This window comes from Orcinus orca, chromosome 6 (genome assembly GCF_937001465.1).
Source record: "Orcinus orca chromosome 6, mOrcOrc1.1, whole genome shotgun sequence".
NCBI classification, from domain to species: Eukaryota; Metazoa; Chordata; class Mammalia; order Artiodactyla; family Delphinidae; genus Orcinus; species Orcinus orca.
In genome coordinates this window covers 79561879-79587309 of record NC_064564.1, presented here as the reverse complement: position 1 = coordinate 79587309, position 25431 = coordinate 79561879, and the positions used below count along the sequence as shown (strand labels likewise).

Sequence of the window (25431 nt, the reverse complement as noted above, 5' to 3'; positions counted from 1 at the left end):
AAATTATATCAAATAGAAGAAAATATAAAATGGTAGATATATAAGCAAATATACCAGCAATAACAATAAATATAAATGAAGTAAAATCACCAAATACGAAGATTCTCAATTTTTAAAAAAATGTATAATTTATGTCTCTCTATATATTTTATTTTATTTTATTTATTTATTTTTTAAAGCAGCATGGAATTTTATTAATAATTATGCCAATAAATTCAGCAACTTAGTTGAAATAGAGAAAGTCCTTGAAAGGTACAAACTACCAAAGGTCACTCAAGAAGAAAGAGAAAACCTGAATAGCCCTATTAAACAAATGATTTGTAGCTGACAACCTTCCCACAAAAAAAAGTACAGGCCAGATGGCACAAGTGAATTCTACCAAACATTTACAGAAGACATGGTAACGACTGTACACAAACTCTTCTAGGAATAAACACTTTCCAACTTATTTTACGAGCCAGCATTACCTACATAACAAAGTCAGAGAAAGACATCACAAGAAAAGAAAATCATAGATCAATAACTCTTATGAACATAGATGCAAAAATTCTTTTAAAAAATAGCAAATTGATGGGCTTCCCTGGTGGCGCAGTGGTTGAGAGTCTGCCTGCCGATGCAGGGGACACGGGTTCGTGCCCCGATCCGGGAAGATCCCACGTGCTGCGGAGCGGCTGAGCCTGTGAGCCATGGCCGCTGAGCCTGCGCGTCTGGAGCCTGTGCTCCGCAACGGGAGAGGCCACAACAGTGAGAGGCCCGTGTACCACCAAAAAATATATATATAGCAAATTGAAACTTCTAATCTATAAAAGATGGTAATGCATCGTGCCCAAGTAGGATTTATCCTAGAAATGCAAAGTTGCCTTAGTATTCAACATCAATGTATTTCGTCATATTAACATACTAAAAAAGAAAAAAACATCTCTTTATAATGTAGAAAAAGCATTTGAAAAAATTCAACACATTCATGATTTAAAACTCTCAATTAATTAGGAAGTAAAGGAATCATCCTCAATCTAATAAAGGGCATTTATGAAAGAACATGTATCTGACATAATATTTTATGGTGAAATAAACAGCAGGTTCCTCCTAAGACTGGGAACAAGGCAAAGATGTCTACTCACCACTTCTAGTCAACATTGTCTCAGATGTTTAGTCTGTGCAACAAGGCAATAAAAAGAAAAGACCCCCCCACCCTCCACACACCTCGTGCTGCGAGTCCCAGTGTTACCAAATCAGGTCTGGATGCTTGCTGCTCAGAAATCAATACTCAAGAGAGACAAATGTTTGTAGAAAGGAAAGTTGCTTTTAATCAGAATGCTGGGGAGATAGTGGACTCCCCAAAAACCACCTCCCAAGATTCTGCTCAGCCATGAGAAGTTTTTAAAGGAAAAAGGTAAGTAATCTCAGTTAATCATTGAGATAGGAGGTCAGAGTCATTGCCATCCCCCACTGCATGCAGGTTTGTCATGCAGGCTTGTTGACTTCTTGTGATCTTTCTTTCAATACCATCTTGTTCACACAGTTTGTTCACGAGATTACTGAAGGGGAAGCTAGGGTCATCTGTTAATTACTTATTCTTTATTTCTGCTTCTTTAATTTATGGAAACAACCAACAGATTAGGCAAGGTATTATGTGATCAAAAGATTTGAAAGTGTGCTAGGGCCAGAGATGAGTAAAGCGTGGGGGAAACTGGTTTAAGGTTAGTGACAAGACAAAAGGGGCCTCCTGCAGAGAGCTCTTTCCTGCAAAGAGCTTTTTCCTGCCAAAAGCTGCTTATAAATCCCCACTTGTCAGAACATCATTCCATTTTTATTGGATTATGGTCGAAGGTCTGTCTTCTGTAACTTCATGCTGACATAGGGCACCATATTCTTAGAGTGGGAGATGTTGACATGGGTCTGTAGCATCCCTTCGCTGACAATTGTAGTTGCCCATTTACATATACGGGCAGAACAAGCTACAATTATTTTGATGCCCACAAAGATACAGATTATTATAAGCAACAGTGTTAATCCCATTCTCTTAAGGCCAAGTTCTTGAAACTGTGCTAGCCATAGATCTAGTACTTTTTATAAACAAGAGGCAGGGGATATGGAGGGGCCTTTGTCCATGGCAGGGGGATGGGGGTGGGTGCAGGGTTCTGTTCATTTCCACCAGCGCATGCTGTGCACCGGCAGAAGCTAGGTTTGAGGCAACTAGGTTGCACCTAAGGGTCTGGACAAGCAGACAGTTAAGGGCCATGGCCTTGCTGGCTCCAAAAGAAGCACAGAGAACTAGACACAGGAAGGGAGAATGCATGTGTCAATGGAGACAGAGATTGTCGCTATGCAGCTGTAAGCCAAGGAACACCAAGGATGGAGAGCCACCACCAGAAGCTGAGAGAAAGGCATGGAAGAGATTCTCCCCTAGAGCCTTCAGAGACTGCATGGCCCTGCTGACGTCTTGATTTCAGACTTCTAGCCACCAGAACTGGAAGAATAATTCCTAGTATTTTAAGCCACCCAGTTTGTGGTACTTTGTTACTGCAGCCCTGGGAAATGAATACACAGACCTTCAAAAGTGGCCCTGAGACAACTGACTTTTCCATTTGCAAAAAAAAATGAAAGTAGACCACTAATTTACACCATTAAAAAAAAAAATTCCAGATAGATTAAAAATATAAACATGAAAAGCAAAATTTCAGCCTTTTGGAAGAATATCTTTGTAATCTCAGTCTAGAAAAGAATTTCTTAAACAAAAAGCAAAAAGACCTACGAAAAGATTGATATATTTGCATCAAAACTTAAAACTTCTATAAAGTATAATATAGCATAAATAAAATTAAAAGATAAGCCACAGTCTAGGAGAAAGTATTTGTAACCTAATGTAGTCAACAAATAAATATACAAGTTATATAAACAAATCCTGGAAATGAAAGAACAGGTGATCCAATTAAATACATATATATCTCCAAGCTCATGGTATTGTTGCCTGTATTTCAATTATCTGAATGCTGTAGCAAATGTTATTTTTCCACCTCTAAAATATAGAGACTCTTTTGAAAAACATAATTACAATACCGGAGAAACTAATAATCCCTGAATATCATGAAATATCTGCGGTCGTAGATACCACAGTCAACAGATGCCACAGCCAATGATGGATACATAAACCTACACATGTGATAAAATTGCCCAGAACTAAACACACATACTCATAAGTGAGTAGAAATAAAATTGAGAAACTCTGAACTAATTGGTGGATTATATCAATAATATCATTATCCTGGCGGATATTTGTACTATATTTTTACAAGATATTACCACTGGGGGAAACTGGGTACAGGGTACATGGGGTCTCTCTGTATTACTTCTTACAACTGCATCTTACAATCTACAATTATCTCAATAAAAAATTCAATTAAAACAAAAAATACATAGGTATTAAGTATGGGACAACTTATACATTTCATATTCATATTAAAATTATGAAATAAAAACTTTGAGTTATTAAGCAAATATATATATACTTCCTACTATAATGTTGCATTCCAGTAAGCAAACCTATCATGTAAAGTTTCTCTATATAGCATACTTATACATATTCTGCAAAAGAAAAGGACTCCTTTTTAAGCTTTTCTTTGACACTGTAACATCTTCAAAATATTAATAAAGTTATCAAATATTAATTATTTGCTACTCAATGAAATGTCACTTCTAGGCAAAAGATTTCTCATATATATTGGGTCCCCCACCTCAGCCCCAGGTTGCTTCTGCTATGCAGTGAGTCCAAAAAGAGGGTGAAGGTTTCAGGATGTTGACAGGGGTTTCTTCTTAGTGCTGTTTCTCTGCTGTTTAGTGAAGTCGAGATGCTGGTGGAAGGTTCCATTACACCTGTAGTGTTTCTCCCTAGTGTGTTCTCTGATAGAAGGTTCTCCCACATTGGTTACATTCATAGGGTTTCTCCCCTGTGTGGGTGCTCTGATGTACTGTGAGGGATGACTTATGGCAGAAAGTTTTCCCACACTCATTACATTTATAAGGTGTCTCTCCTGTGTGTTTTCTGATGCTCCCTCAGTTTCGACTTCACAGAAAAGGATTTTCCACATTTGTGACATCCATAGGGTTTCTCTCCTGTGTGACTCCTCTGATGATTAATGAAGTTTGGCTTCTGGGAGAAAGTTTTCCCACATTCCTTACATTCATAGGGTTTCTCCCCAGTATGTATTCTCTTATGTACTGTGACAGCTGACCAATCACTGAAGGTTTTCTGACATTCATTACACTCATAGGGTTTCTCCCCTGTATGTGTTCACTGATGTACATGGAGATTTGACTTCTCACAGAAATTTTTTCCACATTCATTACATTCATAGGGTTTCTCCCCTGTGTGTGTTCTCTGATGTACTGTGAGGCCTGACTTATACCCAAAGGTTTTCCCACATTTGGTGCATTCATAGGGTTTCTCCCCTCTGTGTATCCTCTGATGTAGGATGAGAGATGATTTATGGCTGAAGGTTTTCCCACATTCACTACACTCATAGAGTTTTTCTCTTATATCTGTTTTCTGATATGTAGGAAGCTTTGGCTTCTTGCAAAATGCAGTAGCACACTGATTAATTTTATAGACTTTTTTCCCTATATGTGTTTCTTGATGCTGAATGAAATTTGGCTTCTTGCAGAATACTTCCCAATCTTCATAACAGTTAAAGGTTTTCTCTCCTTTATAAATTCACTGAAGGAGTGACTTCTTGCTGAAATGATTCTCACTTTCAACACACTCATATTATCTCTTCCCCATGATAACTCCATGGTGCTTATTTAAAATTGACTTCTCATGAAGAGACCACCTCCCACAGTCATTCAATTCATAGTGATTCTCCCTTGTATGAGTTCCCTGATGAACACTGAATGTTGGTCTATCAGAAAAGGCTTTGACATGTTCATTACATCCATAGGGCTTCTCCCATGAGCTTTCTCTCTTATAGGTAATGAAAGTTTCCCTCTCATTGAAGGCTTTCCTACATTCAGTATATTCAAAAGGAATCTTCAGAGTTTGAGTATCCTGATGCTGAAATAAGTCCTCATTTTGACTGATGGCTTTTCCAGTTCTATCATATTCTAAAGATTTCTCTCTAGAATGAGAATTCCTGTGCTTTGTACAGAGGAGTAATTTCCCATGTGTATTAAACTCATCAAGCTGCCTTACAAAGGAGTGTCTATTACTAATGATTAATTCTGAAAGAGAATCCAAATTCATTCCATATGAGTCATATTTACCAGGTATTTTTCTTGATAAAATGAAGTTTGTATCCAGAGAAAATGTTTTTCCTAATACACTATTTCTCTCTTTAGTCGGTGTTTTGTTGTTGACAAAACCAACTTTCCACCAACGCTGGTCTTCCTTTTCCTGGCTCTTCTCCATCAGGTCAACTATGCAGAAGTCTGGGTGGCTCTGACTTTGGGACTCTTCCTCTAACATCCATGGCTCTTCTCCTTGCTGTAATTTGAAAATCGCCTCTGGTTTGATAACACAGTACCCCACTGAGATGAGGTGGCTATAGTTCTCCAGCATCACGTCCCTGTACAGGGTCCTCTGAGCAGGGTCTAGGTGCTGCCACTCCTCCTGAGTGAAGCCCATGCTCACATCCTCAAATGACACTGGCCCCTGAGATCTGTTCATTTTCTGTGGATCGAGGAAACATGTAGAGAACTACAAAGTTTGGGCTCTCCTGAAACTTGGCTCAAACCTCAGGTTCTCACAGTCTGACGGGTGGCTTGTGGAGCACAAGGATCACATAGTGCAATCAGCTATGCACATCTAGGGTCTGCTCTTTCTTGGCCTTGATCCTCCTCTGTTCTGTAGCCCTGGCGGGAGGCCTCCACTCAGATGAGCCATCTTCCTGGTGGGATTCCTCTTTATCTCACAAGATCGGCTTTGTTCCTAGGAACCAGGACCTGAACTTCACAGCGATGTCCTTTGGCTCAGTGCAGGGACGGGCACAATGCCAGATTTAGGCACAACTGTTTTTTAGGGAGGAAGCAGATGTGGATGTGCCTCCTAGCGCCACCTCCCGCCGGCTCTGTGGTCTCGAGGCACTCGCTAGCCACTCTGATCACTTTCCGGACCTGATACAGTGGGGGGGCGAGGACTCCCTGCCGTCCTCACAGAGTGTGCCATGGCCTCAGGGCAGTGGCCGCCAACACTACAGCGGCCTCTCTGGGGACTCGCAGACGCCGTAAGCGCACAAGGACCAGACTCGAACAAGCCATGGCAGCAGCTGCTGCTGGCCGGGATAGGGGCCTGAACCCCACCCTCCCTCCAGCTCGGCCGCCCTTCACACCGGCCAAGCCCCAACCCACTCCAGTGCCCGCCACAACCCCTATATATTTTAAAAGTGATGCCTCAAACAAAACTCAAGACACTTTCGTGTAAAGGGATAAGCAAAAAGTACTATATAAAACCTATCCAAAAAACATAATACAGGACAAATGACTAAGGAAATAAGCACTTTTATGGATAAATCCATGACATAATGATAAAAAAGTTCTCTGTCCAAAAGTACTCTGACCTTTTGATTATTCTAAGGCACTGGCAAAAGTTTGTCCAGACACGCTTTTGGCTTTCTCTTCAGAGAACACTTTCCTTAGGGTGAATATCCTCATGTTAGCATCTTTTTCAGCCTGCAACAGACTGAGAATGTCTCAAGTCATGAAGTCCTGGTGTCTTTTTGATTAACAGTTCTTCCTCGATATAACTCATTCCTCTTGCATTTTTTTATAAGCAATAAGAAGAAACTAGGCCACACTTTCAACCCTTTGTGTGGAAATCACAGGCTAAATATCCAACTTCATCATTTACAAGCTTTGCTTTTCACATAACTGCAGGACACAATTCAGCTAAGTTTCTACCATTTTCTTCCAATTTCCAATAACATGCTCATTTCATTTTCATCTGAATCCCCACTGGCAGAGCCTTTCATGTCATATTTCTACAAAGTCTGTTCATGAGGACTTAGGTTTTCTCTAAAACAATAAATGTTTTCTCTACCATGCTCTTCACTTCTTTCTGAGCCCTCAGTAACAGTTAACATCCATATTTCTACTAGCAGTCTCTTTAAGGCTATCTGGGCTTGTTCTATCGGGCTCCTCAAAATTCTTTCCTCCTCTGCTCACTGGCTAATTCCAAAGGCACTTTCACATTTTAAGGTTTCACATTCCAGATACCAAAATAGCAAATTTCTATTGCTGCTATAAAAAATTTCCACAAATTTAGTAACTTAAAATAATACATATGTATTACCTTACAATTTGGGAGGGGTCAAAAGTCTGAAGTGTGTTTCAATGAGCTAAAACCAAGGTGTCAGCAGAGCTGCATTCCTTGTAGAGGTTCTAGGGGAGAATCCATTTCCTTGCTTTCTCCAGCTTCTAGAGGCCATCAACCTTCCTTGGCTTGTAGCCCCCTTCCATCCTCAAAGCCAATAGTCAGTTAATTCTTTCTCATACTGCATCACACTGACATTTTTAAGAATCCTGCTGATTATACTGGGACCACCCAGATAATCCATGATAAAGCCCTTATTTTAAAGTGAGATGCCTAGAATCCTTAATTCCGTCTACAATCTTAATTGCCCCTCATCATGCAACAAAACAAACTAAGAGGTTCTAAGGATTAGGCAGTGGACCTCTTTGGAAGTGGAAGTGCCAGTATTCTGCCTACCAAAGACAGGATGTAAGAATTTTTAAAATTAAGGGCAATTTTGTTTTTGGAAAAAAACAGTAAAGTGAAGATACACACACAAACACAATCAAAAATGAAGAATGGACAAATCTCTGGATGTGGTACCAATTTTAAATGTACAAAAGACTATTTTTTTTAAGCCTACAAGATCAAATGAACATTACAACCAGCCTTCTGAAACCAGATCATTCTCCTCTAATGCAAAGTTCAAGAAAAACCAAAGAGAGGAACAGGTTTTCAACTCATTTTATGACACTATTAAACTGTTAATACTATTATCTAACAAGAACATTATGAGAAAGGACCACAGCAATTCAAATGAACATTACAACCAGCAGGCAAATTTCAAATAATATATTAATTTAAATTTTAAGTAAATTGTAATTAAATTTAAATAAATTGCAGACAAAATTTGAGGCCATCAATGCATAACAAACAATAATAACAATCACAACCAATTTGAGCTTTTTCCCTGGAAGTCAAGTAATTTTCAAGGAGTCCAAGGATGGTTTTACACTGAGAACTATCAGTATAATCTGCTACATTGACAAATTAAAGGAAGAACAACATATCATCATCTCAACAGAAGCAGAAAATGTAATGCAGAGAGTAAATTGAATTTTCTTAACTACTATTCTTTTTTTTTTTTTTTGCCGTATGCGGGCCTCTCACTATTGTGGTCTCTCCCGTTGCAGAGCACAGGTTCCGGACGCGCAGGCTCAGTGGCCATGGATCACGGGCCCAGCCGCTTCGCGGCATGTGGGATCTTCCCAGACCAGGGCACGAACGCGTGTCCCCTGCATCAGAAGGCGGACTCTCAACCACTGCGCCACCAGGGAAACCCTCTTAACTACTATTATTAACCAATAAAAGTTATCTTCCAAAACTTACAGTAAATTTCATACTCAAATGTAAAATATTAGAAACTTTCAAGTCCAGTTAAAAACCATGAATGCAAGATCTTACTACTTCTATTCAGCAATGTACTGAAAATTTTAGCCAGAAAAACAAAACAAGAAAAAGAGTAAAATACATAAAGATTTTTGAAGTATGGCAAACATTGTTGGTTGCTGACCCAATAGCTCTTCCTCTGCCTTCTATGCTGCTAGAGTTTGCTTCCCTCTAGAGAGGCAATAAGCACCATACATGTATTTTTCCAGCATCTCTTGAGGTTAGAGAACATTTGCTGAGAGATTCCCTGGAAGGATCACTGCCTTCATTTCTGTCCTTTCAATTACTATTCAAACAACATTTCTCAGGCTTCGTGTTCTTCCAACTTTCTGGAGCAATTAGCATTGTTAAACACTCTTTTGGCCACTATGATATTGATCTAACTTATTATGCATCTCTTACCTCATTACCACTCTCCCCATTCTGGCTCATTTTTTCCCTCTCTCTATCATAAAAAGAGTTTTCCAAAAGGTTTCCAAATCCAACCTTTGGATGTCTTTCCTTCACCAGTGTCTCAGCTGTATGCACCAGAACCCTTATCCCCTATCACCTTTGTTGACATAACTTTCACATTTGTATCTCCTGCTCTAACCTCACTACGAATGACACACTTGCGTACTTGCCTTTCCGTATCATTAAGTGTTCTGCTGGTAACCTAGATTCAGCCAAGTTCATAATCTTACACTGAAGATCTGCTTCCTGACATTGTTTTTCTATGAATAAATTACTGTAATTCTTTGCTTTGTATAAATAGTCATTACTACTATACCATAATTTTTATAGCTACACAAGCTCAAATCTTAGCTTTGTCCTAATATTCTCTTCCCTACATTCCACTGCCAAACTGATCACCAAGTCTTAATGCAACCATGAGATGGTTCTACCAAGGCAAAATGGTGTCTTCCTGTTTAAATTTCCATGGACATTTCATAATTTAAACCTTCAATATTACTTACTGGGGTAGCTAGTGTCCAAAGATGGTCCCAAATGAACCACATCATCTGATATTCCTTAGTATATAGTCCCCTCCCACATTGAAACTAAGCTCGCTGGCTTTGGGACACATATTAACCAACAGAATATGGCAGGGGTGCCAATTCCAGGACTAGTTTTTAAGAGGACAGGCAGATTTCACCTCCTTTCTCTTGGAATTCTCACTTTTGGGAACACTGAATCACCATGTAATAAGTCCTGCTTTCCTGAAGGCCAATCCACACCTGAAGAAACCATGGGGAGAGGCCACATGAAGAGGGAGAGAGTACTGGCTATGGCAGCGTTCTTGTCAAGATTATATATGACTTCAGCCCCAACCGACTTCTGACTTCCATCATATGACACAGCAGAAAATCCACCCAGTCAAGCCAGAGAATCATGAGGCGAAAATAAGTGGGGTTGCTCTCTTAAGCTATTAGGGGTAGCTCATTTCACAGTAGTAGATAATCCAAACACCAACCTAAATCTGTGTGAAAATAACATTAGTATACCTCAATGGTGTAAAGAACTGAAGCTGAGATTTGACCAGGGTGAGACTCAGCTTACTTATAACTGATTTACAGCATTTATTCTCTAAACATGCTATACTCTCCTATCTCTAAGTCTATGATCATGTGAGCCTCTGAGAGGAAGGTCTTCAAGCATGGACAGCCCTGTATGCCTATTAAAAACTTACCAATCCTTCAAGATCAGGTTTTGTGATTCTCTTTTCCTATGAGCTCCCCTAAAGTTTTCAAAGGAATGTGGCTTTGTCCATCTCTTTTGAATCACCAAATTACTTTGCCTCTCATTTATGTGGTTTATTTAATTTTCTTTTGTCTTTTGCTTTTTGAGAATAGGTCTTTGTCTACTGAATTAAAATGTACTTCTTCATCTGTGCCTCTCAACAATGCATTATAGAAATAATAGAATATTTGTTGAATGAGAGTTATAAATCCTCAATGTGCAGCTAATTTTTCAGGGCAAAATATGCTGTGGAACTAGCAAAGACAAAGTAATTGGGAAAGAGTTCTGTTTGGACAATGCTAAGATCGGGGTGACTGAAACGCAGGGAGTGTCAGATAAATTTTCAAGACTATTTTTGACATCATATTTTAAAAATTAGCCAATCATATTTAACAAATTTCCCTGGAAATACTTCTCTAATATTATTTTCCATCACCCTACTAAACCATCATAATACTCTGATTCCTAGTATTCTAACATTTTGGTGTCCTTGCTCTCCAAACCCAGATAAGGCATGACAATCCTTTGTCTTTCTACCAGTCTCAATTTGTGTTTCAGAGAATACAGCTACAAAGCAAAGAATAAGGTATTTAATTTTTCTGTGTTTATTAATCATAAATATTAAAAACTAGAGTAAAAAATAGCATAAAAACTCATGCTTAATTACAAATAGGAATAGATGCTCATTTCTTAACACACAGGGAAAACAAAAAACCCAAAGATTTGAAGTACAGTATGAAATGCACCAAAAAGAATACCAGGGTAAAATAGTCTCAAATTTAAAATAGTAGCTGATAATAATTATTAGTGAGGGAAACTGCATTAGCATCTATAACACAGCTGTTGACACCTCACAACACATAACAAGCTGTGTTGTTGCACAGCAGTCAGAATGAGTGGGAGCTTAATAAGTGCTATCCTTGGCAATAAATTAACATCCTACTTTGAATATGCACAAAAATTGACCAACCCAAGCAAAAATATTTCTGCTTTCCTCCATGGAATTTTCCCCGGCAGTAAAATAAATGAAATCATCATTTAACTCTTCTCACCTGGCACCAGGGGTCAGCTCTAGGTAAAATGCTGCTATAAGAAAGCCTCTGGCTTGTTGCTACTTAGAGCAACATTGGCATCACCCCTGAGCTTGTTAGAAATGCAGAATCTCAGGGCTACCCAGAACTCCTGAGTCTAAACCTGCAGTTGAACAAGGTCCCCCAGGAAATTGACTTGCACATTAAAGTTTGAAAAGCCCTTCTCCGGTTCATCTCACTTCTTGGTTTTCTCCTTTGATCCACTTCCCTACAGGGCATTCTTCCCTGGATAAATCATTCTTTGTACCAGGCAAGTAGGCAAGTAGCTATTTTACAGGCAGAACAATATGTTCATAACCTGCCCTTGCTGTTACTTTCTTCTTCTAACATTGTACCCGTCAATGCCTTCCCTGAGTCATCAAGCGGGCTGGCCTGATTCAGGGCAAACCAAAAGATTTTCATCTCTCTGTGATGTTTCATCCCCTTTTCACTAGAGCACAGAGAAAAGAGAGGCAATGTTGGCTGCTCTTACTCTTCCTTGCCAACTTCCCTCTTCCCTGCTGCCTTCAGAGATAGGGGCAATTAACACCCAGGGTGAGTTCAAAGAAAGCCCACTAGTATTTTCATCCATTTGCAAAATTATCACAGAACCTTCCCACTTTTAACCAAGACATGGTAGTAGCTTTAAACAAGCACTCTTCTATCCAGAGGTCTGAACTATTACAGATGTAGAAACTGTTGAATTTCTAGAGCAAAAGACAGTCTAATACCTATGTAAGCAGAACACATATCACAAATTGTGCTTGACAACTTCAAGTTCATGTAAAATAAGACAGAGCTTAACTAGCAGTTATTTATTTTAATACCTCTATAAGACTTATTTTTTCCTAAAAAGAAAATTAATATGCTTCTGATATGGAAGAGTGAGCTTTTAAGAAACCAGTCCTCTCACAAAGAACAGTCATCATCCCTGGGCAAAATGCAAAAAAAAACAAAAACCAAACAACAACCCCCCCCCCCAAAAAAACCTAATGGAAAGATCTAGAGGGATCTGGAGACTAATAAGCAGGCATATCTGGTTAGGAGAGTTGAAATTTGGAGCAACTGAATAGAGTTCCTTGTTTTGTTGCAGCTTTACCCTGAGGTCAGCCACAGTTGAAGTGATGGTTAAAATTATGATTAAAAAAACTAATCATCTTTTAACCCAGAGGAATCAGAGAAAGGAGGCTGAGAGTAACCACAACTACTAGAGAGTGATAAAGGAACCCCAGAGTGGAGAGAGGCAGAGAAGGAAATCACTGGCTGACCCTGAATCAGGCTTGCACAGGGATGACTAAAAGCAATGAAGACCTGAGGCTTAAATAACTGAACTCAGAGCTGAACCACTGCCCACCACAGGTAGTGATGGTCAGCAATTTTCATCTATCTGAATTAACTGTCTGAACGAAACAAAACTATCGACATTTGTTGAAGCAATATAACAATCCAAATAATCCACAACACAACATTTATAATATCCAGTATATAACCCCTAAAGTAGCTGACACACCAAGAGCCAGGAAAATGTAACTTGTTCTCAAAGGAAAAGACAATTGATAAATGCTAATGTTACGGAACCAGGTTTGCTTTGCCTGATGCACAGCAAGCCAAACACTGAGGCGCCAAGGTTTGCAGCAAAGGAAGGGTTTATTCACAAGGCAGCCAAGAGAGGAGACAGAAGAGCAAGTCTCAGATCCACCTCCCTGAAGACAAAGGGCTTGGGGTATTTATGGGGTAAAGAATAAAAAAGTACAGCAATCTGAGGCCTGAGGAACGGTGATTACAAAAAGGTGCAGTAATTGTTCTGCACGAGTGTAGCTAAGCTACAGACCTCTGTAGGTTCAAAAAATAGAAGCACTTAGCATGATATGAGGGTGGACTTTTGGCCTTCTGATGTCAAAAAGTCACCAAGCAGACACTCACGCATGCCCAGCTGGAAAGTCAGTGGTCCTATCCAGTCTTAACTGGCTCGGTTTGAACTAGACACAGCTGACTCCAAGTTCCTATAAAACAATTCAGGCAAACATCTTATTGTTTAGGCTACATGCCACTTGGAGGACATGCAGGTCTTTTGTAGAGGACCTTGATTAGTTAAGGCAGGTTAAATGGATTTGACTAATAATTACCCACAGTTCACTAACCCTGAGATGACCCAGATGCTGGACCCATTAGACAAGGATTTTAGAGTCACCATTTTAACTATGATCAGTGAGGTTAAAAAAAAAAAAAACAAAACACTTCTGTTGAATGGAAAAATAGAAACAGCACATAAGTAGGAAAAATGAAAAAAAAAAAAGAACCAAAGGGAAACTTTAAAAGTATAAAATCTCAAATTAAAAATTCACTGGAGAATATAATAGCAGAATACAAGATGACGAAGGAAGAGGTGACAATCTTAAAAACAGATCGATAGAAAATATTACATTTGGAGAAGAGAGAGAAAAAGACTGGAAAAAAAGTAAAAAGAGCCTCAGAGATCTATGGGACACTTGCAAAAGGTCTTATATACAGCTGTTTATCCCAGAAGAGAAAATGGGGCAGAAGAAGTATTTGGACACATAATGACAGAAAACTTCCCGATTTGGTGAAAGATACACATTTATAGATTCAAAAAACTTAGCAAACTTCAAATTGACTTAATTCCAAGAACACATACCTGGACATATCAAGTCAAATAAAGGAATGCTAAGAGAATTTGTCCTGACAAGACAATGCTGAAAAAAAAAAAAAGTTTTTCAGACTGAAGAGAAATTATATCAGAGGGAAATTCAGATCTTCAGGAATGAATAAAAAGCATCCAAAATGGCAATCAATGTTTAAACAAATGATTACAAAAGCATGGGTAATTATAAAAGACTTTTTCTCTCACAATTTATTTAAAATATATATGACTTTAGAAAAAACTGAGGAGTTAATAATGTATTCAAAGAGCTAGAACTAAGCAGTCAATAAAAAATTAGAATTCTATAAAATATTCATAGTAATGTAGGAAATGAAAACAAAGGATGAGAAAATATAGATAACAAATTGAAAATAAATGTTAGTAGACTAATATTTGCAATTAAAAGAAAGAGATTATCAGAGTAGATATAAAAGATCTAACTGTATGCAAAGAAAATGTTTAGGTAAACACACAGAAAAAAATATATGATGCAAACAGGAAGTATAAAACGCTGACCTGTATTTAATGCTTTTACGTAAATAAACTTTAAGGCAAACAGTATGATCAGAGATAAAGAGGTACATTGCATGACTATAAAATAAATGTATATATGCCTAAAAATCCTCAAAATATGTGAAACAGCAATTCTGAGAGTACATAGCAGTGGTTCTCAGCAGAGGATTTTGACTATTTGTGGGGATATCGTTATGACAATAATGATTACAAGGTGCTATTAGCATTTAGTGGCCAGAGGCTCAAGATGTTGGACATTCTGCAGGTCGTGGGATGCTTCACACATGAAGAAAAGTTTCTTATCCAACATGGCTTCCCAATTTCTTACCAGACATGTGGTAAAAACATTTTTTGAAGTTATCTAAGCCCAGAACTTAACCAATAAGCACAAAGAATTTTCATACAGTTTTAATTTACCTTGAATTCTCCAACAATGCAACTCCCATGAAAGTCAAGGGATGACTATGCTTTCATTTGGTTTTTATTTTTATTTTCTGGAACTTACCGAGAGTTCTACGTGGTTTCATGAACAAACGTCATGAACAGCAATGTCTCTTACAGGATTTGAATCACCAACAAAACACATCTGCATTGGTTTGCATATGGAGCTGCCAGATCCATAATGGTTCTATTATAGGAGCTAGTGTCTATTTTAGCTGTCTTGACATATAATGATGCCCAAATATTAACACATAGAAGTAAATATCATTTTATTACAAACTACTTGCATTTCTTCATATATTATATGTAGAGAATTGTGTTAGATTTTTCAGATTACGAGTATAGATGAATTTCACTTCAGGACAGTGAAAGCAGCATGACAAATTAGGTTGTTGGATCTGATAGAGTAGATATCCACTGATCTAAAGGGAAGGCAAGTGCACAAATGATTATTAAAATATGAAACTCTTTTAAAATGAAGGAATGTACAGAGCAAAGAAGTTGTATTAGTTTCCTAGTGCTACTGTAAAAAAACTACCATAAACTTAGTGGCTTAACGTATGAGAAATTGATTCCCTTGTAGTTCTGGAGACCAGAAGTTTGAAATGCGTTTCACTGGCCTAAAATCAAAGTGTTGGCAAGGCTGCACTACCTCTAGAAGCTCTAGGGAATAATTCACCTCCTTGCTTTTTCCATCTTCTAGTGGCTGCCTGTATTCCTTGGCTTGCAACCCCTTCCTCCATCTTTAAGGCATATCACTCCAATCTCTGTGTCTGCTGTCACTATGTAGCCTTCTCCCTCTGCCTCAAGGACACTTATGATTACATTCGGGGCCACTTGGATAATCCGGAATAACTTAATCACATCAGCAAAGTCACATCTGACATATAAAGTAAAATTCATAGATTCCAAGGATCAGGACCTGGATATCCTTGGAGGGCATTATTCAACCTCCCACAGAGGGAGGGGTATGTGAGAAGGCACACCCATGTCAACCTGGGTAGTTAAGGCCTCACAAAAGAGGAAGTGTTAGTACAAGGCCTGGACAGCATGTGGCTTGTTAAAAATTAATAATAACAAGAACAAAGTACAAGAGGGATTAGACGGGGTTTGGAATAGAAGGGTTTTTCCAGAGTGAAGAAAGCTAAGGGAAACGTAAAGGGGCGGGGCGGGGGGGGCATGAGAAAGAACGTCATGTTTGAGGGAAGGGCAGTGAGCTCAATATCAGTGCAGCTTAAGACAAAATGGACAGTGGAATGGCTCACATACAACTCTCTATGGGATACAAAACAAAATTTAGATTTTTTTTCTCCTGTAGACAATGGTGAGTTATTGAGGAATTCTAAGCAGGGCAATAATACAATCATATTAGAAAGAGCCCTTGGATGGAGGTCACTAGGCAGGGGGCAGCTAAGCATACAGGACAGGAGTATACTAGAGATAATGAGGACCTGAATAATATCCTCTAAGAATGCCTTTTTTCTATTTTCAAATAATCATCTTATTTACAACCCTGTGTCTTTTAATGACAGCCCATAAATTGTGGAGTTTTCTTTTTTTTTTAACTCATTATCTCAGAATTTTAATATGCTGTGGGTCATACCAGGTCACACCATCTTTGAAGACAGTCAAAGAGCAGTAACAGGTCAATTCTCAGAAACCTTTGGGAAAATAAAAATAAATTTCAATCTCAGAAAGATCCACACAGGTGAACCTTTGCCCTACTTGATGGGAAATCACCTATGAGAAACTTTAATTCCAGTCCTAAAAGCCCAAAATGGAGGGTATTTTTAATATTATTCAATTTTTAAGTGTTGTATTATCTTACTTCTCAGGAATTTTTTTTAAAAGAAAGAAAGAAAAGAAAATCTATATTACAGCATTCCCATTAACAACATCCAAGAAGTAAAATACGTCTGCATTTGAACAATCCTCCAGAGAGCTTCTTTTCCTATTCCCTTTGTGAGAAAATTAAGGTTAAAAGTCAGAAAACGTGTTCTTGGCAGACAAATTTTTCATTCATTCAACATGATTTTAAAAAGGACACTTCTGAGTCTAAAGTACAATTAAACTTCCTGAGGCCCTTTTTTCATCCATAAACTTGGAACAGTAGAAATATTTTACATTCTCCTCAACTGGCCTAAAATTTTACCACTGGGCAGTAGTGGATCATGACTTAACATTCTCAATTGCTTTCCACCATCACTGGAATGTAATTTACTATAAGTTAACAATACAGACTGCCTCACAAAACTCCTTCCTTCCTCCCTGCTTCCCTCCCTCCCTTCCTTCCTTCACTTTGTGGCCCTTCCCTCTAATTTATTTTTAATCTCACAAATTAAATTAAATTAAATATCAGTTACAGAGGAGGCAGTTTGGAATTAAATGTATTCACTATTTCTTTCAATCATGTAAAATCTATCATTGTTGGGGAGAGATCAAGATGGCAGAGTAGGAAGACACTGAGCTTACCTCCCTCCAGGAATACATCTACACGTGGAGCAATTCTCACTGAAAACTCACTGGAGACTTGAAGAAATATTCTTATTCTTATACAAACAAGGCCGTAAGAAAGATACACAAAGAATCAAGTAGGAAGGGAAGAGAGGTGATGAGGTCAGGACCTGTAGCCCTGGGAGAGGACACAGAAGAAGAGGGGGATTACAGGGACATTCCCTGGTCATAAGTGGTTAGAGCCACATATTGGGCACTCCAGCCCTGGAGTCTGACACCAGGAAGATGAGTCCCCTTAGCTGGTTAGAAAACCAGTGAAACTAAAAGGAGGGCTGTAGTAAACCTAGACTCTGCTGGTGAAGAGCATACACACACTTGTCAGCTCTCAAAACATGGTGGAAAAAGCAGATTGAAACTGCCCGGGACTCTGGTCAGTTTCCCCTGACTGCTCCAGCACATGCCCCAGACTGAAATGAGTGCCCACCCTCTGGCCCCACTAGCTTTGTGCCACAGCTCCACACTAGGATGAGCTGCAGTTGAAGGAAGCTGGAGGGAGAACTCAGTTGTAAGGGATGGAACCAGCTCAGACCTGGAATGGCATGTGAGAAAGGCAGTGGAAGCCACTACCGGCACTTTACAGAGGCAGTGCATCAGAGGCAGTCTAGGACCCTGACTGGGGCTGGGGCCATCACAGCCTACACCCAGACCCACACCAAGCACCCTCTCCAGCCCCTCTTGCTCCAGCACTGGGTGAGAGTGCCAGTGCTGGGAGGGAGAGGTAAAAAAAAGCCAGATCGGACCCAACACTCAGGGCTTTTGCTCCAGCATCTTGGGACCCAACTCTGACCCCAAAAGGTTGGTGTTGCCACTGAACAGAGGAGAAGCCCTGGCTCACTCCTGGCTCTGGCCTTATCCCCGCCATCACCAGCCCCACCTCCTACCAAGGTGAAAGCTGTCAGCACACCCTGGGGAAAGAAACAACAAGTTCTTCACATTGGATCCAGCTCTCACACCAAAGTCACTGGGCACACACAGATTGTTTAGGGACACTCCCATACAAGGACACCCCTTCAAGACTGTAATAGATAACCATTCTACCTAATTTCATAGAGACAGAAAAATTTAAATAAAATGAGAAGACAGAGTAATTTGTTTCATTTGAAAGAACAAGAGAAAAAAAAAACCCAAAACAGCTAACAAAACAGAAATAAATAATTTATCGGATAAAGTGTTCAAAACATTAGTAATAAAAATGCTAACTGTACTAGGGGAAAGACTAGATGAAACCAATAAGAATTTTAAAAAGGAACTAGAAAATATAAAAAAGAACCAGTCAGAAGTGAAAAATACAATAACAGAAATGAAAAGCACACTAGAAGAAATTAATAGCAGACTACATGATACAAGAATGCATAAGTGATCTGGAAGACAGAATAATGGAAATCATCCAATAAGTACAGCAAAAAGAAAAACAAATTTTAAAATGATAATAGTTTATGGGACCTCTGAGACAACATCAAGTATACCAACATTCATTATAGGGGTCCTAGAAGGATAAGGTGGGTGTAAAAAACGTATTTGATAAAACTATGGCTGAAAACGTTCTGAACCTGAAGAAGGAAACAGATGTCCAGGTGCAGGAAGAACACAGGGTCCCAAACAAGATCAACCCAAACACACCCACACCAAGACATATCATAATTAAAATGGCAAAGGTTAAAGAGACAATTCTAAAGTCAGCAAGTATATAAACTCATATACAAGGGAACCTCCATAAGACTACCAGTTGATTTTTCTGCAGAAACTTTGCAGGCCAGAAGGGAGTGGCAGGATATATTTAAAGTGCTGAAAGGGAGAAATCTGCAACCTAGGATACTCTACTTAGCAACACTATCATTTAGAATTGAAGGAGAGATAAAGACCTTCTCAGACAAGCAAAAAATAAAAGAGCTCATCAATACTAAACCTACTCTAAAAGAAACTTAAAGTGTCTTCTCTAAGTGGAAAGGAAAAGTCTATTTAAGAAGTATTTATATGAAAGGAAAAATCTCAATACTAAAGGCAAATATATGCTAAAGGCTGAAAATCAACCACTTAAATAAGCTAGTATGAAGATTAGAAGACAAAAACTATATCAACCATAACTAAAATAAAGAACTAAGGGATAAGCATGAAAATGTAAAATATGACATCAAAAACACAAAATGTTAGGTAGGGGACTAAAAATGCAGATCTTTTAGAACATAAACTTTAATGACTACCAGTTTAAAACAAGTAGATATAGTTATAGGGCAATATGTATGAACTTTATGGAAATGACAAATCAAAAACCTATGGTAGATACACAAAAATTAGAGAGAAAGGAACACAAGCATAGCACTAAAGAAAACCATCAAACCACAAGGGAAGAAACTAAAAGAAGAAAAAAAGAACAGAGAAGAATTACAAAAGCAACTAGAAAAAAAGTAGCAAACTAGAAATAAGCACATACCCATCAATAATCACTTTAAATGTTAATGGAAGTGATGTTCCAATCAAAAGACACAGGGTGGCTGACTGGATTAAAAAACAAGACCCACGTATATGCTGCTTACAAGAGACTCACCAGGGCCAAAGACACAGACTAAAAGTGAGAGGATGGAAAAAGATATTTCATGCAAATGCAAATGAAAAGAAAGTGGGGGTAGCAATATTCATATCAGACAAAATAGACTTTAAAACAAAGGCTATAAGAAAAGACAAAGAAGGACATTATATAATGATAAAGGGATCAATTTAAGAAGAGGATGTAATACTCGTTAACATATATACACCTAGTACAGGAGCACCTATATATATAAAGCATATATTAATGGACATAAAGGGAGAAACTGACAATAATACAATAATCGTAAGGGACTTTAACACCCCACTTACATCAATGGACAGATCATCCAGACAGAAAATCAATAAGGCAATGGTGGTCTTAAGTGACCAAATAGATCAAGTGGACTTAATATATATTTACAGGACATTTTATACAGAAAGAGCAGAATACACATTCTTTTCAAGTACACATGTTCTCCAGGATAGATCACATGCCAGGCCACAAAACAAGTCTTAAGAGGACAGAAATTATATCAAGCATGTTTTCAGACCACAATGGTATGAAACTAGAAATCAATTATAGGAAGAAAAATGGGAAAAACACAAACACTTAGAGAATAAACAACATGCTACTAAACAACCAATGGGCAAATGAAGAAATTAAAGAGGAAATCAGAAAACACCTTGAAGCTAATGAAAATGAAAACCCAACTTTGCAAAATTTATGGGATGCAGCAAAAGGAGTTCTAAGAGGGACGATTATAGCAATACAGGCCTACCTCAATAAATAAGAAAAATCTCAAACAACCTAACCTACCATATAAAGGAATTAGAAAAAGAACAACCAAAGCTCTAAGTCAGCAGAAGGAAGGAAATAATAAAAATCAGAGGAAATAAATAAAGGAGACCAAAAAACCCTCAAATAAACAAAATAAGAAATTAAAGAGGAGAAATAAAAATCAATATTACAGAGATACAAATAAAATCATAAGAGAATAATCTGAACAGTTATGTGCCAACAAATTAGACAACCTACGAAACATGGACAAATTTCTAGAAACATACAACATTCCAAGACTGAATCAAGAAGAAACAGACAATCTGAACAGACCAATCACTAGTAGTAAAAATGAATTTATAATAAAGAAAACTCCCAGCAAACAGAAGTACAGGATTGGAGAGCTTCACAGGGGAATTCTAGCAAACATATAAAGAAGAACTAATACCTATTCTCAAACTATTACAAAAAATTGAAGTGTATGGAACATTCTCAAATTCATTCTATGAGGCCACTATCACCCTGATACCAAAAACAGACAAAAACACTAAAAAAAAAAAAAAAAAGAGGAAAAGAAAATAAAATTACAGGTCAATATCTCTGATAAATATAAATGCAAAAATCCTCAACAAATTATTAGCAAACTGAATTCAACAATATATAAAAAGGATCATACATCTTGTTCAAGTGGGATTTATTCCAGGGATGCAAGGATGGTTCAATAACCACAAATCAATCAATGTGATATACCACATTTACAAAAGGAAGAATAAAAATCACATGATCTTCTCAATAGATGCAGATGTTGACAAAATTCAATATCCATTCATGATAAAAACTCTCACCAAAACTGATATGGAGGAAACATATCTCAACATAATAACGACCATTTATGACAAACCAACAGCTAACATCAAACTCAACAGTGAAAAGCTGAAAGCTTTACCTCTAAAATCAGGAACAAGACAAGGATGCCCACTCTTGCCACTTCTATTTAACCTAGTATTGGAAGTCCTAGCCACAACAACCAAAAAAGAAAAAGAAACAAAAAGCATCCATATTGAAAGGAAAGAAGTAAAACTGTCATTTTTTGCAGATGACATGATACTCTATATAGAGAACCCTAAAGTCTCCACCAAAAAAAACACTAGATTTAGTAAATGAATTCAGTAAAGCTGTAGGATACAAGATTAATATACAGAAAGCTGTTGCGATTCTATAGACTAATAATGAACTGACAGAAAGAGAAAGAAAGAAAACGATCCTGTTTAAAATTGCATCAAAAAAAGAGAAAATAACTAGGAATAAACTTAACCAAGGAACTGAAAGACCTGTACTCTGAAAACTGTAAAGCATTGATGAAAGACACTGAAGATGATACAAAGAAATGGAAAGATATCCTGTGTTCTTAGATTGAAAGAATTAATATTTTGAAAATGTCCACACTACCCAAAGCAATCTACAGATTTAATGGAATCTCTTTCAAAACACCCCTGACATTTTTCACAGAACTAGAACAAATAATTGTAAAATTTATATGAAACCACAAAAGACCCCAAATTGACAAAACAATCTTAAGAAAAAAGAACAAAGCTGGAGGAATCACACTCCCTGACTTCAGACTGTACTACAAGGCTACAGTAATCAAAACCACATGGTACTAGCACAAAAACAGACATACAGCTCAATGGAACAGAACAGAGAACCCAGAGCCAAACCCACATAGTAACGGTCAACTAATCTACAACAAAGGAGGCAAGAATATACAGTGGAGAAAAGACAGTCTTTTCAACAAGTGGTGCTGGGGAAAATGGACAGCTACATGTAGAAGAATGAAATTGGAACATTTTTCTCACACCAAATACAAAAATAAACTCAAAATGGATTAAAGAACTAAATCACTACTAAATGTAGGACCGGAAACCATAACACTCCTAGAAAAGAACATAGGCAGAACTCCCTTTGACATAAACTGTAGCAATATTTTTTGTATCTGTCTCCTAAGGCAAAAGAAATACAAGCAAAAACAAACAAATAGGACCTAATTAAACTTAAAACTTTTGCACAGCAAAGGAAACCATTGACAAAAGGAAAAGACAACCTATGGGATGGGAGAAAATATTTGCAAATAATATGCCCCAAAAGGGGTTAATATCCAAAATATGTAAAGAGCTCATACAGCTCAATATCAAAAAAACTAACAACCTGGGGACTTCCCTGGTAGTGCAGTGGTTAAGAATCCCCTTGCCAATGCAGGGAAACGGGTTCAAGCTCTGGTCCGGGAGGATCCCACATGCCATGGAGCAACTAAGCCCATGCGCCACAACTACTGAGCCTGAGCTCTAGAGCCTGCGAGCCACAACTACTGAGCCTGCGTGACACACTACTGAAGCCTGTGCTCCGCAACAAGAGAAGCCACCACAATGAGAAACCTGCGCACCACAATGAAGAGTAGCCCCCGCTCACCACAACTAGAGAAAGTCCACGAGCAGCAACAAAGACACAATGCAGCCAAAAACAAATAAAATAAATTTTTAAAAAAAACAAAAAAACAACCCAATCAATAACTGGGCAGAACACCTGAATAGACAATTCTCCAAAGAAGACATACAGAGGGTGAATAGGCACATGATAAGTTGCTCAATATTACTAATTATCAAAGAAATGCAAATCAAAATCACAATGAGAGATCACCTCACACTTGTTAGGATGGCTGTCATCAAAAAGCCTACAAATAACAAAAGTTGGAGAGGATGCGGAGAAAAGGGATCCCTTGTATACTGTGGGTGGGAATGTAAATTGGTGCAGCCACTATGGAAAAGTGTGGACCATCCGAAAAAAAATAAAAATAGAACTACCATATGATTCAGCAGTTCCACTCCTGGATCTATATCCAAAGAAAATGAAAACACAATTTGAAAAGATACATGTACCACCATGTTCATAGCAGCATTTACAATAGCCAAGATATGAAAGCAACCTAAGTGTCCATCAACCTAAGTGTCCATATGTCCAACAGACGAATGGATAAAGAAGATGTGATATGATGTGTGTGTGTGTGTGTGTGTATTACTCAGCCATAAAAAGAATGATATTCTGCCATATGCAACAATGTGGATGGACCTAGAGGGTATTACGCTTAGTGAAATAAGTCAGACAGAGAAAGACAAACACTGTATGTTATCACTTATATGTAGAATCTAAAAAATAAAACAAATGAATAAAAATAAAACAGAAACAGACTCACAGATATAGAGAACAAAGTAGTGGTTACCAGTGGGGAGAAGCAAGGGGGGAGCGGCAAGATGAGTTAGGGGATTAAGAGATACAAACTACTATGTATAACATAAATAAGCAACAAGAATATATTACATAACACAGGGAAATACAGCCATTATTTTATAATAACTTTAAATGGAGTATAATCTAAAAATATTGAATCACTACACTGTACGTCTGAAACTAATATAATATTGTAAATCAACTATATGTCAATAAAGAAAATTATTACTGCTCAAGCACTCACTCCGCCTCACTCAATGAAGTTGAGATAGGAATGCAGCTGTAAGGCCACAGACCAACGTTCTCAAAATGTAGTCCCTGGAATAACATAACCATCATCACCTAGGAACTTGATAAAAATGCAAATTCTTAGACTCACCCCATATTTACTGGATCAGAAATCAGTGATCTGTGTTTTAAAAACCCCTCCAGATAATACTGATACACCCTAAAGTTTGATGAGCACTGTCATAGACAACACAAGAAGTCTTAGACTGTCATCTGCAAAATGAGGATAATAATAATGATAAATACACAGGACTATTGTCATGTTTAAACAGAATGATGTTCTGGAAAGCATAATAGGTGTTAAATACATATCTGTTCAGAGAATGATAATTATATACCTGCTGAGTGTAAGACACAGGTGTAGGAACTGAAAAAACATGAATCAGAAACAGATTTCAAGCAAGCTTTAGTTTGGTCTGGGATTGGGGGAATGAGTAACATGCAGAACAATAATGGAAATATTGGAATAATGGAATAAGTGCCCTAATTAAGGTGCAGATAAAGTGCCCTAATGAATGTGCAGATAAAGGACTGGCACAGGAAGGATCAGGATAGGAGGCTGTACCTCGATAGAAACTATTATTTGAGGGAGGCTTTAAAGGATTGGTAGGATTTGAAAACATGAGGATGGAGATTAGGACATCTCAGACTTCTGAAATGGCTTGTGCAAAGATATGTAGGTTGAAGAATACAGCATATATACAGAAAATAAATTCGATGGCTAAAATGTAAGGGTACCTTGGAGGAATGGCAAATGAAGTTGGAAAATCAGATTAGCAACAGATTGTGCAAGATACCAGGCTAAGGATTTTGAACTTTAGTATTTAGATAACAGAGATCCAATAAAAAGTTTTGAACAGGGGAGTGATACATACAGGAGAGTTCCCAGTGTCAAGATTAAGATTTGCTTTAAAAAATAATTTTAAGTAGAGAGATCAGAAAGTAGGTTGATTTTGTAGTCAACAAA

At 37.9% G+C, this 25431-nt stretch overlaps 1 protein-coding gene across 1 annotated transcript; it reads right to left on the bottom strand.

The window, feature by feature from the left end:
• Positions 1-4765: 4765 nt before the first annotated feature.
• On the bottom strand, positions 4766-5662 carry LOC101283016 (putative zinc finger protein 487). Its single transcript, XM_033404919.1, has one exon. The coding sequence runs from the start codon at positions 5660-5662 to the stop codon at positions 4766-4768; it is 897 nt and encodes a 298-aa protein (XP_033260810.1).
• Between the last annotated feature and the right edge of the window lie 19769 nt (positions 5663-25431).